Source organism: Canis aureus, chromosome 34 (genome assembly GCF_053574225.1).
Source record: "Canis aureus isolate CA01 chromosome 34, VMU_Caureus_v.1.0, whole genome shotgun sequence".
NCBI lineage: Eukaryota > Metazoa > Chordata > Mammalia > Carnivora > Canidae > Canis > Canis aureus.
Window position 1 is genome coordinate 321,046 of NC_135644.1, and position 13,659 is coordinate 334,704.

The 13,659-nt window shown below is 40.1% G+C and overlaps 1 protein-coding gene across 1 annotated transcript in view; it reads right to left on the bottom strand.

Moving 5' to 3' along the window:
* Positions 1-13,659, bottom strand: part of COL3A1 (collagen type III alpha 1 chain) — a 37,475-nt gene that overhangs the window by 13,820 nt on the left and 9,996 nt on the right. The window contains exons 2-27 of the mRNA XM_077883271.1: positions 13,137-13,339; positions 12,798-12,848; positions 12,228-12,341; positions 10,916-10,996; positions 9,156-9,209; positions 8,675-8,728; positions 7,826-7,879; positions 7,133-7,186; positions 6,912-6,965; positions 6,332-6,385; positions 5,860-5,904; positions 5,685-5,738; positions 5,185-5,229; positions 4,531-4,584; positions 4,033-4,131; positions 3,456-3,500; positions 3,205-3,303; positions 2,951-3,004; positions 2,754-2,861; positions 2,499-2,552; positions 1,844-1,942; positions 1,495-1,548; positions 1,239-1,337; positions 846-899; positions 670-723; positions 316-369 (exon numbers count right to left, since the gene is read on the bottom strand). Coding sequence (XP_077739397.1) covers positions 316-369; positions 670-723; positions 846-899; positions 1,239-1,337; positions 1,495-1,548; positions 1,844-1,942; positions 2,499-2,552; positions 2,754-2,861; positions 2,951-3,004; positions 3,205-3,303; positions 3,456-3,500; positions 4,033-4,131; positions 4,531-4,584; positions 5,185-5,229; positions 5,685-5,738; positions 5,860-5,904; positions 6,332-6,385; positions 6,912-6,965; positions 7,133-7,186; positions 7,826-7,879; positions 8,675-8,728; positions 9,156-9,209; positions 10,916-10,996; positions 12,228-12,341; positions 12,798-12,848; positions 13,137-13,339 — 1,844 coding nt within the window. The remainder of the gene's footprint in view (positions 1-315; positions 370-669; positions 724-845; positions 900-1,238; positions 1,338-1,494; positions 1,549-1,843; positions 1,943-2,498; positions 2,553-2,753; positions 2,862-2,950; positions 3,005-3,204; positions 3,304-3,455; positions 3,501-4,032; positions 4,132-4,530; positions 4,585-5,184; positions 5,230-5,684; positions 5,739-5,859; positions 5,905-6,331; positions 6,386-6,911; positions 6,966-7,132; positions 7,187-7,825; positions 7,880-8,674; positions 8,729-9,155; positions 9,210-10,915; positions 10,997-12,227; positions 12,342-12,797; positions 12,849-13,136; positions 13,340-13,659) is intronic.

A 13,659-nucleotide genomic window follows, 5' to 3' on the forward strand; every position in this document is an offset into this window, starting at 1 on the left:
TGGATTTGCTATGTGGACTTAAATTATAACAGAAGTAGGCCTAAGCATAAAAAATTTGATGTGCTTAATTAATTAAAATAATTGCATAATAATAATAATCAATCTGCAACAGGAATGTCGACTCACATCGTCTGTCATTTTATTTCAAGGTGGAAGACAGACCCATACATTTTAAGCTGAAGAGGAATTGTAATCTAGGAGTGTCACCAAAAAAACCAAACTGTCAATCAGCTCAACAAATACAGCTCACAAGGGAAGTACTGAATTGTCTGGTAGAATCAGGAACCCAGGGATACTTAGGTAGCAACTTCTTACCTGTAGCCCTTGGGGACCAGGGGGTCCCGCGTCTCCTTTGTCACCAGCCGGCCCCTAGCGTAGGAAAATACAATGAGATGTCCTATTATAAAATATCCTTTCATACTTAGTCCACACAGTTTTGATTTCAACAGGCTCACTGCTTAATTTAAAACTTAATAGTGTGAAGGAGGACAGAGTCTGGCCTACAGAGTTGATGCAAGGGAGCCTCGTACAACGTGATCTTTACTTCTAGTCAGCCAGCATTTAGCTAGCTAAGTAACCAAGCCTCGGAACTGCTTTGGTGAACGATGGCATCATTCCTCGGCCCCACTCCCACTCACTTCCAACTCCAAGTTACGTGAGTAAACTTACAGTAGGCCCCGGGGGACCCTGAGGTCCAGTTTCACCATTCTTTCCAGCAGGACCCTAAAAAAAAAAAAAAAAAAAAAGCAGTTAGGGAAGCAGAGGTAACGGAGATAGTAGAAGTCATAGGTTGGGAATGAAGGCTTCTAGAGAAAGCTGGAAACAAGTTAACGACAGCTCCGTACCTGAGGGCCGGGACCTCCAGGACCACCTCGCTCTCCATTCTTGCCAGGTGCACCCTAAAGGAGTGGCCAGGATTTATTCATTCTCAAAACGAAATCATTCAGTGTCCTGTTCCCTGATAGTTGGGATCTGCCTCTTACACATACACATGCATGCATCCGCAGCCAAGAAATTATTTTCTAGAACTAGATTTCCATAAAGTTCACTACTCTTTCTCCAGACCTCTACAAAAGAAAGCAAACCACAAAACCCACCCAGTCTCACATGGCATTTTAATTTTCCTATATCCTACTTCTTTGAAGCAGAGATCAAGTCTTGGCCATCTCTGAACTCCCATATGGGAAGTAAAAGCCTTCTGTCAAATATTTACTGAAGAAATAAAGGGAGGAACTCACATCATTTCCTTTAGGACCAGGGAAACCCATGACGCCAGGCTGACCTCGGGGACCAGACGGGCCTGGAGGACCTGGTCGACCACTTTCTCCTTGACTTCCCTAATGAGACAAAATTGCATTAACAGAGGTTTGATAAAGATCTCATGAAACTATGCCAGCTATATACCAAGACTACGCAACACACATCAACGCCAGCCAAACTGCACATTCCATTATTCACTGGGCTTATAAACAGAGATGTCAAAAATGTACATACGGGAGGCCCTGGTTTCCCATCGCTGCCTGGCCCTCCTGGGCTTCCGGGCATGCCCTAGATTGAAGAATGCAGTCAGTCAGGTGATCTTAAAATGTTAATTAAAAAAAAATATATATATCTGTAAAACTGTGAGATTTCGTACATAGCCTTTTACTGGCGCATATTTTTCAATCTATAAAGTGTCTCAGTCAAGCCTTCTGTTTTTCTTCAGTCATTCTAACTTTATCTTAAGAGTATTTTGTTTTGATGCTATAAAAGTAGAGTCTGCCTTAAGTTGTCTTTAACGCTCCCTTATTTGTCTTTCTTCTCACTAAATGTGAGTGTCAAGCAAACGAGCGCTTCTCTGTACCCTCATTCCTGGACCTCCTGGGACACCATCTCGGCCGGGTTCTCCAGGAGCTCCTCTGGGCCCTGCAGGGCCTGGACCACCACGCTCCCCAGCGGGACCCTAAGAGGTGAAAGAAGTCAACAAATAGGTAAAAGATCCTTCACTGACCTAGACACTGACCATATTTAGGTCATGACGTGCCCTACAATCACTGTTCCCCATTAGTTTGGATGATCATATTGGGAATGTTTTAAGGCAACTTTGATGAACATCACATGCCACCAATATTCAGTGAGCATAACGATATGTTTCTGTGCATATAAAGTCAAATATCTTTGATGATATCAAACCATATTTGTACAGTGTTCTAGAGTTTTCAAAGAACTTTCAGGCATTTTAATTAACTTTATTCTTGCAATGATGCTGAAATGAATCATTCTCCAATGACAGATGAGCTAAAGAATTCTCATAGAAGTTAAGTGACTTGCTTTAGCTATGAAGCTAGGAGATGGGCTGAGCAGGGGCTGGGACCATTGTATGCTGAGAATTATTATGATTTTTAACTTCCAGTGTATTTCTTTCCGATGTTTAGGTTTCAGTTAATGGGACACTGTATGGAAGAAGATGACCATTTGTAGTACCAGCATTTACAAAGTTAGACCTTAAAGTCATCTACCTTTTCTCCTGGAAGGCCATTTGCTCCAGCAGGTCCTCGGAATCCAGGTGCACCCTGGAGACAGTGAAAGGCAAATGTTGTGGCCCAAAGCATGAAACTTTTTCATAATTTTTGAGTAGCAGTGGATATTTTCGTGCTATCCAATGCCTCAAAGACAGTATTTGGGATTGAGGACGATATCCTCACCCTTAAAGTGAAGCTCTCTATGGATGAGTATGATATCCTGCTCCTTTTAGATGCTTATGGGAAACCTACCCTTTCTCCGGCAGCTCCCGGAAGTCCGTTTGCACCTGGTTCTCCAGGCGAGCCATCTTTGCCATCTTCACCTTTAGGTCCTGGGATACCTGGAGAACCAGCTTCACCCTAAAAAGGATGCCAATAAAGGGTTAATTCTTTTGCCAAATTTTCACCTGGAATAAGAAATAACCGATTCTGTCAGGGGTAATACTTACACGTTCACCGCGTGGGCCTGGCTCTCCTTTGGCACCATTTTTACCGGGTTCACCCTAAATGAAACAAAATCTTGGTTTAAAAACAGGGAGTTACAGGCTAACAAAATCAGCAGCAGCAACAACTAATCCAATTATAAACCCAGACTGAAGTCAACATAAAATCAACGGAACAAGTACAGAAAGTCTGCTGTTGATATTTTTGTTGTGGGAATTAAGTCCCATCTTCCAGGCAACTAAGGAAAATATGAACTTACTGCACCACCTCGCTGTCCAGGAGCACCATTGGTACCGGGTGGTCCAGGAGGGCCCCGGGCTCCTATCAGTCCAGGGGCTCCAGGAATGCCAGCGGGACCCTAAAAATAGCCCAAGAACGTCACATTAGTCAAACTTGAACCTTCTTTTCTGAACAGCTCACTCAAACACCATGAATGCAATGTCATGCAAAGTGCAAGGGAAGCCAATAACGTGAGCGGGTGAAGTGAGGACGGAAGTGAGGATGTCTTACCATTTCACCTTTACCGCCAGGACTACCATTGCTCCCAGGGGGGCCCTACAAGGGGAGAAGAGCATATTAAAAACAATGCAAATAGTGAATGTACATTTGCAAAGTAAATCTATTGATGGGTGCTGGGCTTTGTAGAGATTCGGTGATTCCTCCAACTATAGCACAACATGTAAAATGTAGGCAAAAGAATTATCATTATCTGAGTAATCTAAAGATAATATGCCCTTGGTCTAAATTTTTAAATAATAAATAGGAGAGGTTTTTAATACTGTTTCTTCTCTGAATTTCTGTGATTGGCGATCAGTTGGGGCACAGTATTTGAAGTACCAGATAACTATCCATCCTCTACTTCACTTTGTCATATAAACAAAATTCATAAATTCTAGAAGAGTGTAAACCTCAAAACCCATGAATTTTGGTACTAATAAAATCAGTGTTTATCACAATAGAATATTTCTAAGCACCAAGCGATGATTTTTTTTTTCAAAAAAATATTTTAATTGATAGCAACCTTAAAACATTTGCTTTCATGAAAGAAGTGAGGCAACTCTCCCCGACGGCCATACTTGTCACTTACAGGAGGGCCTGGAGCACCAGCATGTCCCTGAGGTCCAGGTTCTCCTCTTTGTCCAGGGGAGCCGTTTGAACCAGGAGATCCCGCGGGTCCAACTTCACCCTAAGGTGTAAAGTCCCGAGTAGTCAGCTTCTCTTGCCACTTCTAATCATTAGGCCCATTGAAACCCAGCTCCCAAAGCCCCGAGTAGTTTGACAATATAGTCTATCACAAGGAAAGAATCATCAGTCGTGAAGGTGGAGACAAATACTATGAGTGCGACTACGTGAGCTGCTTTTCAGAAAGAGACTGGGAAAAAAGAAAAGGCATAAATAAGGAGACATCAGAATAGTTGAATGCCATGGGTAACCCCTTTTGTAATAAAAAATAGGACTTTAAAGATCTGAAAAGATATCTACTTGATGGGTAATATATATATATATATTTTTTCAAGAAGCAAATCAATGATTTTCTGTTGTCCTAAGATCTATTTTATATTCTTCTATGGGAATACATGTTTACCTTAGCACCAGGGGAACCGGGGAATCCTGCAGTTCCAGGGGGACCGGGAGGGCCCTGAAAAAAATTAGGGACAATTTCAAGAGTTCTTAATCAAGTAAACAAAAGCTAAGATAACATTAACCAGCAAATATTAAGTGAGCACATACACAACATAGAAGACAATTATGCAGACAAAGTCACATTTATCATCCACGGATGAATGTTATGTGGGGCAATGATGTGGAAAAGTAACAAGAGAGTGAAATCTAAAGTTGGAAAAGTAGGATGCTTCTGCCCTCCATCACAATTCTGTGACTTTGTGCAGTTTACTTGTCCCCAGCTCTCGTACGCTTGTGTATGAAATGGAGGTGACACTATTACCTATTTTTCAGGTCCCTTTAATTGCCACGTGCAGTGCTGGTCATTAACTGACAGTGAGCGCACTCTCACATGTTAGCGATCGGCCAAGGATCATAAGGAGCATCAGAATGTTATGTATGGGCTTAATGTTTCTAGTTGTTCCTCGATTTCATTTGTGGACTTCGTGTCAGTTGGAATGACATATTCATGAGCCACGTTGAGTTGTAGGTCTAGGACCCACATCATCCCAACATTCCATACCCCAAATCTCTCGTCACCCCGAAGCAACGCAGGGTTAGATTAAAAGTCACTCACTGGTTGTCCGTCACTTCCACGAGCACCATCGTTACCTCGAGCACCCTAAAGAGAGAAATTTGTCTCAAATATCCTCTTACTTCTGAAAAGCCAGTTGCGAGTAATGTTCTGACTAAAATTCTGACTCCACCGAGTTGGCTTTTCCTGCAGTGCATTAAAATCTGCCTACCAAGACTATGTTTTGAGGCAAGTTGAGACAATCCCGGTGTTCCCAGCAGTGATCTGCTGTGCGAGGGCCCGATTCTGCGTTTAACAGAACTGATTGTGAGCTGAGGGTCCTATAGGGACATGGACAAGGTTAACTAAGTTTCAAAAGAGGCGATAACTACAAAGCCCTTATTTGTGTCCCTACAAGTGTAGCTCACGGTTTATGAGGCATCCTTAAATGCCACACTTCATAGAAAAGAGCTTCTCGGGGATTGGGGCCCCCGCAGCCTGGCCCAGGCCCTTGTCTGCACCCTTGTCGCCCCAGGAGCTGTGGGTGCGGCGGGGACACTCACCGCGGCCCCGGGGAGGCCTGGCCGTCCTCGCTCACCAGGAGCACCTCGGGGACCCTACGGAACACAATGGAAAGGACGATCTCCCTTTAGACTTGACATGGTGAGAGCAGCTGGGGACGGAGCAAGGCGACCTTTGGGTTGATAAAGCTGAAAGTTACATGAGAACTATAATTACCATGGGTCCGGGGGCTCCATTTTCACCTGGGAGGCCATTTTCACCCTAGAAACACATAAAACATGTTACCATTTTGTAGAAAGAGAGAGGAGTGTATAGTTTTTTAAATGCAGCACATTATGAAGAATATTATAGAGCCTAAGAAAAAGACACGTTCCAGCAATGTCAAATTTTTGTTAGCATTTTGTCTACCATCATTCTCAATTTTTGCATTTTAAAAACTTGCGGATGAAGCAGAAGTAACCAGTGAGTCACTCAGGGATGCACAATCATTTCTAATGTAGACAGTTCAAGTTCTCAGCTTTGGTAGGAGCTTCAATAAAGCCTCTGAATTACTCACTGTTATTTGGCTCCAAAAATGCAAAATTCAGGTAAATTTCAGAAAAAGTTAACCCCAAAATATAAGTCCTAAATATAAATATAACATTAAAATGAATTTATTTATGAAAATATGATTTTGCTTTTGATTTACCTTTAATCCAGGAGCACCTGTATCACCCTTTTCTCCATTTCGTCCATCAAAGCCCTAGGAAATGTACAGAAGTAGCAAAAATATTAAAGATCTGTTAACAATCCAGAATGGTTGAAAACTTTACATTGTATTTTTCATAACTAATTTTTACTAGATGGCACCATTTCCAACATTGATGTAAATAATTAAAAGCCCTTTTAAATGCATTAATAGAAGACATTTGAGATTGATTTTAGAGTAAAAAGTCTGAACTTATCAGCAAGCACAGTTTAGTTCAATTAGGAAGTTGCCTTAACACTTAGCTCTCAGTAATATATTTTCTTCTTTTTTTTGACAATGGTGATAAAATTAAATACTTCTTTCCTAAGCCTTATAACACATTGAAACTCAGTCTAATTATTATCTGTTAAATAACTAGTTGGTTTGGTCAACAAAGTTGATAGATCGTTAAAAAATCAAACTGACTAGTTGTCAAAATCAACCATTTTTGGTACATACTCAAATTTCCCAATAAAATAGGTTAGGCAAGTAAACATAGCTGGATGAAATAACTTATAGTTAATTTAGAAACTCTACTTACTCTATGTCCTTTCATACCGGGGAATCCAGGCATGCCAGCTGGACCTTTCATACCCTAAAAATAAGGAATAAAAAAGACGTTAATGAGTTTTCAAATAGAATCACAATCCAGTAGTAAAATGCCTTCCATTTTTAAGTGTGATTCAATTTAATTATAGAATAATTTTCAAGCTAAGATTGTCATGGTTACTCCAAATAATTCACTGGATGCTGAAGACTTACTGGAGGTCCAGGCAGCCCTCGCTCTCCAGGTCGTCCAGGTCTTCCTGATTCCCCCTAGGTAGAGAAAGACAAATCACGTTAGGTGATTGTGTACGAGAGAACAGATTGCAGTCAACTAGCAAACCAAAAACTTTGCATTTTTCTCATCAAAAATTCATGAAAGTGGTTAGGCTCAACCACTTTCTAGCTGTTGTAGCCGTTGGAACAGCTTTCCTAGTAGAAGGAATGGGGAGGACTTCCATGGCAATACGACTTCTGCATAGCGGGGGCATCGCCCTTCCCTGAAACATCACGGTGCGCTCTCGACCCACACAAGAACGTGCCATGGGAAAGGAAGAATGACACGATATTAAAGGTGTTTTTAAGTTTTCAAGTTTGTAAAGTATTGATATCGATGTCTTCGTTACAAGAGGAAGAAAGAAGATACTTGTTTCTCCTCAAGTGATATATGCGCTGGATGCTTCTTGGCAGTGAAGAAGCACAGGTAGGGGGTCTGTTAGTCTGGAATTCAAGAAGTGGTGCATAGAGCTATACAAACCCTACACATTCAAAAAGTAAAATGAGCTAAAACGTCATTAGGATAGCACTGAGTATTTCAGTCCGGTTTTTCTGCGTATACAGCATGCAGGATATGCCACGTGCAATATTCCAACTTGGATTTTTCCATATCTCCATTCAATCTTAAACACTTACATCTTTTCCAGCAGGACCAGATGGACCCATAGCACCAGGGGGTCCTGGAGGGCCCTGAAATAAGAAAATAAAAAACAAATTTATCCATAGGTTTTTCTCTTACAGAGATTTATTGTTATATGTGTTTCTCTGAAAGGAACCCTCTTCTAGAAGATACTCTCAATATGTTTCCTTATGAAAATGACACATTGAGTTAATATATCTATATTATATCAAGTTTTTACTGTTTAATGAAGTTATTTTTAATGGGAATTAGAAATATCATGGATCTATGTTTTATACATACCTAAATGTATATTTATATATACCTCCGAGTGCACTTGTGAGACCCTGAACTTCTTAATATACAGGTATTTCTTTTTTTTAATATACAGGTATTTCCAAATAGTTTGAAATATTAAATTAAACTAATTTCACCTCACTTTCTTGTTCATACAGCATGTTTTTTTGAAGAATTCTGCTAGATTATGCTTATTTCCACTAAATGAAGTCTTAAAAATTATACATCAAAGAGTAGATATGAAGGTGAACTGAGTGCTTACAGGGAAATTAAATCTATATTTAAGAAAAACAGGATTTGTATCCTCCCTAGGAGGTGAACGATTGTGGTGGCTAATTAGCCAGGGAATTTCCAGATGAAAAAGCAAGGATCTCTAGGAAACCTAAACCACTAAAAGACTCCAAAAGGCCTTTGAAACCAGTTCAACCATGCCAAGAAATAATATTTATTATTTAAAATTTGAGTATAAATTTAATCTATACATTATAGACCCTGTGATAATGTTTTAGAAAATGAAGATGGTTTCTGTGTAGAACTGTCAGTTCACTACGTAGAGGTGAAATACTCACCGCAGGACCAGCTTGCCCAGGCTCACCAGGGGGGCCTTGGTATCCTGGGGAACCCTAGGATGGAACGACGTGCAAATGTGTTAAAAGTCTAGAAGACAGTACGAAATCGGGATTTGTGAAGGTACTCGGTGGATCTTATTCCAATGTATAAAGAATTTTTTAGATCAGAAACAACCAAATTTATTCCATTCCATCCATTTTATTCCATTGAGATTGAATTGTTCTGAACTTGAAGCCATATCACATGCAAATTAAGCCTCTGCTTTAACTTTCACCGACATTTTAATTACTGATAGTTGTTTGTGGAAAGGAATTGAATATGAAATTCCAATATCTTGAAGGAATGACAGTTTCTTGGTTGTGATTTTTCTACCTAATTGGGGTTATGCTTGCTGGAATGGCGGAGTTACAGCAAAATCTGTGTTAACTAGACTTATATAATATATATGAGAAAGAAAGCCCTGTTAATGGTTAAACTTACCGGGGAGCCAGGATGACCAGATGTACCAGGGGGGCCAGGAGGACCAGGGGGACCCTGGAATGTAAATTTGAAGGATAAGTTTTTTTTTTTTTTTTTGAAGGATAAGTTTAAAATAAATGCAACTGAAATATAATTTACTTGGGCATCAAAGAGATGCTCTGTTTAGAAATGATACATTTTAAAAAATGAGGACAGCATACCTCATGATATGGTAACTATCCATGGATATGATGGGTTTTATTAGACATACAATAAAATCTGCAAATATTCATGCAACATGCTATGAATGTCCCTGCAATATTAGGATGATACTGGTACTGGGGAAGGAGCATTTTTTGCCCACTGGCCAAACTCCTGTGGAAACGTATCTGCATACTGTAAATCCCAGTCTCTAAAAATAATGATGTAAATCAAAGTAGAAGTTCTTAAGTATGTCACTGTGTTATGTTGACGTGAAGATTTAGACGTACGGGAGAATCATTATAAGTGGGACAATGATAAATTACAATTATAACCAGTTGATTTATCATTGCTCAGAAATACAGATTACACTAGAAAACCTTCAGTTTTATAGTATGCTATTTCCAAATACTGGTAACAAACCTTAAAACCACTGTTTGTAATTAAATTATCTCTTAAAAAAATAAATGATCTCTTATAACTTTTTTTCTGAAATGTTAATAAGTAATGAGTTTGTTGGTTTTTTTTTCTTGGTTTTTGTTTTTTAGTAAAAACTGTACATAAGACTGAAAAATAAGATTCATAATTTGAACCTAGCTGAGTAAGACCAGCTGTTGACATTCTTAATATAATTCTCCTTCTGGCTTTAAAGGGAAAAAAACCACATCCCCCCAAAACTTTAGAGATTTGTAAAAATCCTCTTTTTTGCAATTTACATCAGTTTTAAGGGTCTTTGTTTAACTGGTAATTTGGCTCTATTAGCTAAAGTGTGGTCCTCTCTAGTTTGGAAAGTCACAAACCTGGTGTCTAATGATCTCGGGGACAATCTTCCATAGTCCCGGCGTCATGATTCATTCACACTCATACCTGTTACTGGCAGCGAAGCCGTGAACTTCCCTACATTGCTCCTCCCAAAGCCTGTTCTGTGATAAGGACCTTTTATGTGACACCATGCGTCGTGCCCAGGTGCTCAGGCTTCAGTGACTTTTTTCTATTTTCTTCTATCAAAACTCTAGGTGATTTACATTAAGGGAAGCCTTTTGGGTACAATGTGAATAGCTATCATTTGTCATAGAGAAACCTAGACTCAATAAATTCTGGAAATACTTGTATTCGACTTCAGGGTTTTAAGTGGGGCAGATTGTAATATTGGGCGTTCATCCCTCGGACTGTCATCTAGAAGGCCGCACTTCATTGATGAAAATACATAAAAAGAAGATTCCGAACAACGTAGGGCGAACGAGGAAACGTGGAGGTGAAAAACAACAAAATGTGGTTAAAGTTAGGGAACATACGAGCGTGCGACCTGAGCATGAAGGCAGGTGGGCGCCTTCTACGTGTGGTCGTGTAAAGAGAGGAGTGTGCAACAGGTGTGAAACGAGGGGCGGTGAGGAAAGAAGGGGTCAGGGCAGACGGACCGGGATAATCCTAGCAGGTGCTCCCCAGCCTCAGTGGAGGGTCAGCCGCTTTGGGCAAGCATGGAATAAGGCTGTGTTACTAGGGAGCCGACCGCTCGGGGTCAACCAACGGGAAGTCAACCAACACGCTGCTCTACGATGCTGAGGGACCCTGGTACGTACAGCTGGCCCGGGGTAGCCTCCGATGCCGCCTCCTGCGACACCAGCCTTGACGTCATAGGACTCGAACTGGGGAGAATAGTTCTGTAGCAAAGACACCAGAGATAAGATCATTTTGATATATATGTTGTAGTTCTTTCCCAAAACATTTAAAAGAGCCTCCATTTACAGCACCTACTCTTCCCTGATAGAAAGTTTCTATGTGCCGGAGGGTGTGGCACGTGTCATTGGGTAGCCTGCTCAGCCTGTCTCTCTGCAGCTTGTGTGGCAGGTACTCGACGGAAACACGTGCCTCCGTAATGCGCAAGTCTTCCAACTAACTCGGTGCAGTGTTAATGCCAAATAATTGGTTCCTATGTGGTCTTACCCAAAATATGATTTCTAAGAGATACCCACAGCTTCAGAAACATCAGATCACAGACTGAAACTGAAAGGGCCTTGAAATCATATAATCTGATCTCCTCATTTGGAGCAGAAAAAAAAAATGGAGAAGTCAAATTACTTTACCAACATATAATGATGCAAATAAGATTTGTCTCCCTTGGCTTCTGCTTAATACACTAACAAATTTACTCCCCAAATAAACATCCCCACAGACAATAGGCAAAGAATAATAGAAAAACCCATGTGCCTGTTGGGTTTCTTTGGCGATTATTTTATTTTGATTTTTGAATTGCATTGTTTAAAATTCAGAGTTATTTGTGTATAGTGGCTTCTAATTTCTCTTAACTTCAGGCAGCAGAAATTTTGACTCATTTATTTGTTTGGTTAGTTGCTTCACACGCAGGCTTAGCTGCCTGCCACGTGTTTTAGGAGGAGCAGGATGGGCTCTGAAGGCTTGGCCAGAGAAGTTGTCAGGCGTCAATAATCCTGCTGACGTGAAGTCAATGAGTATTCACAGCTTTTCAAATGTTTTTTTTTTTTTTTTGTCCAGACCTACAGAGGCTTTACCATTGGGGTTCTAAGTGCAATAAGGCACAGTCACAGCAATTCCTAAATACTCCGGGCTAATTCTTTTGTGAGTTGATGACTCGTTTCTTAAACATAGTGATATGTCATATGCCTGCTGTGAAGTCGGGAAAGTTTGCAAAGATGTAATAGTGATACACCGGCATTTTGAGGAAAGGTAAAATTTATAAAGCACTTAAAATAGTGTCCAGCGCTTCTAAGCACTAAGTAGGGATTTGTTAGATACATGAAATCAGAGCATAGATGCAAGGAATCCACAAACGTGAGATGTCCCACAGGCTGAAGAAGAGAAAACGAAGTAGGTAGTTTTAAAGGGAGGGGATCTTGTTGTCCTGGGATTTATTACCTGAGGACCAGTAGGGCAGGATTCACAGATTCCAGGGGGGCCAGGAGAACCAGGGGAGCCTGGCTGTCCGGGAATACCGGGGTCGCCATTTCTCCCAGGAATACCAGGAGGGCCCTGAAAGAATCCGAGATAAAAACTCACAAAACAGGAAAAAGGTCTAACGATTCAGAATCATCATCCAATTGTAGCTTCTCTGCTTTGTAATACAAGGAATCCATAGGAGTGATAAATCTTCCTGAAAATACAGACATTTTTATCTAAATCATGGGAACATTTTCAGCGTGATTTATTTCTTTGTAGATTGACCTATGTTTTATTTTCCAAACTGATAATGGGGATGAAGAGATCGTATAAAATTGGGGAAATTTAAATATTCACATGTACAATTACGGATTCTCGGTTTGAGTTCTTTCATGTCGTTAAATATGGGGTAGCAAAGGAAATGTCTGAATGATCAAAGCTCAAATATGAAAAGGCTATTAGAAGAAGCAAAAAAAAAAAAAAAAAAAAAAAAAAAGCAGCAAATTACTTAAAGAACTCAATTCATTCCACAGAAGAATGTTTACTTACTGGATCTCCCTTAGGGCCTTGAGGTCCATGACCATTAGGAGGGCGAGGAGGCTAATAAATGAAAAAGACACAGATTAAATAAGACATAAGAACAACTTTCCCATGAAGTGTGTCCCAATTTGCCTATTTATTTCTTATCCCAACTCACATCCAATCCCTAGCTTTAAACCAGAAAATCCACCTTTTAACTTGTGACACCAACATGATTGTTTGTCATACACTACTTTCTTTTCCTTTCAGGAAAGGAAACTATTTCATGTGTTAAGATATGAATCTTATATATGAAGATTCCTAATACTCTTCTTAATATGAAGGTGTACAGATTTTCTTTAAACTCACAGATGTTGGAGGCTGTGGGCAAACTGCACAACATTCTCCAAATGGGATCTCTGGGTTGGGACAGTCTAATTCTTGTTCGTCACATATTATGTCATCGCAGAGAACAGATCCTGAGTCACAGACGCATATTTGGCACGGTTCTGGCTTCCAGACATCTCTATCCGCATAGGACTGACCAAGATGGGAGCATCCTCCATCAATAGCTGGAAAATAAGATGGTTTGAGGTTGTTTTCTGTTTTGCTGAAATAGGATTTTTGTGTGCTGTCACCACTTTCCAATAACCAAAGTGGAGATAGTTTGAAACCAATACTTTCTTCCTTTTATTAAACTAATTTGTGTGTTCTTACAAGCATGCTTATGCAAAAAAAAGAAAAAAAAAACCCACAAATTACATTACCAAGAACATCATATTCTCTCTATGTAATTTGCTGACTGGAAAGAGGTTGCTGAAAATACCGAATTTATTAACTTCAAAATGGCACCCCCTAGGAAATTTTCCTTAAGGCCAATAAGAATTTTAGT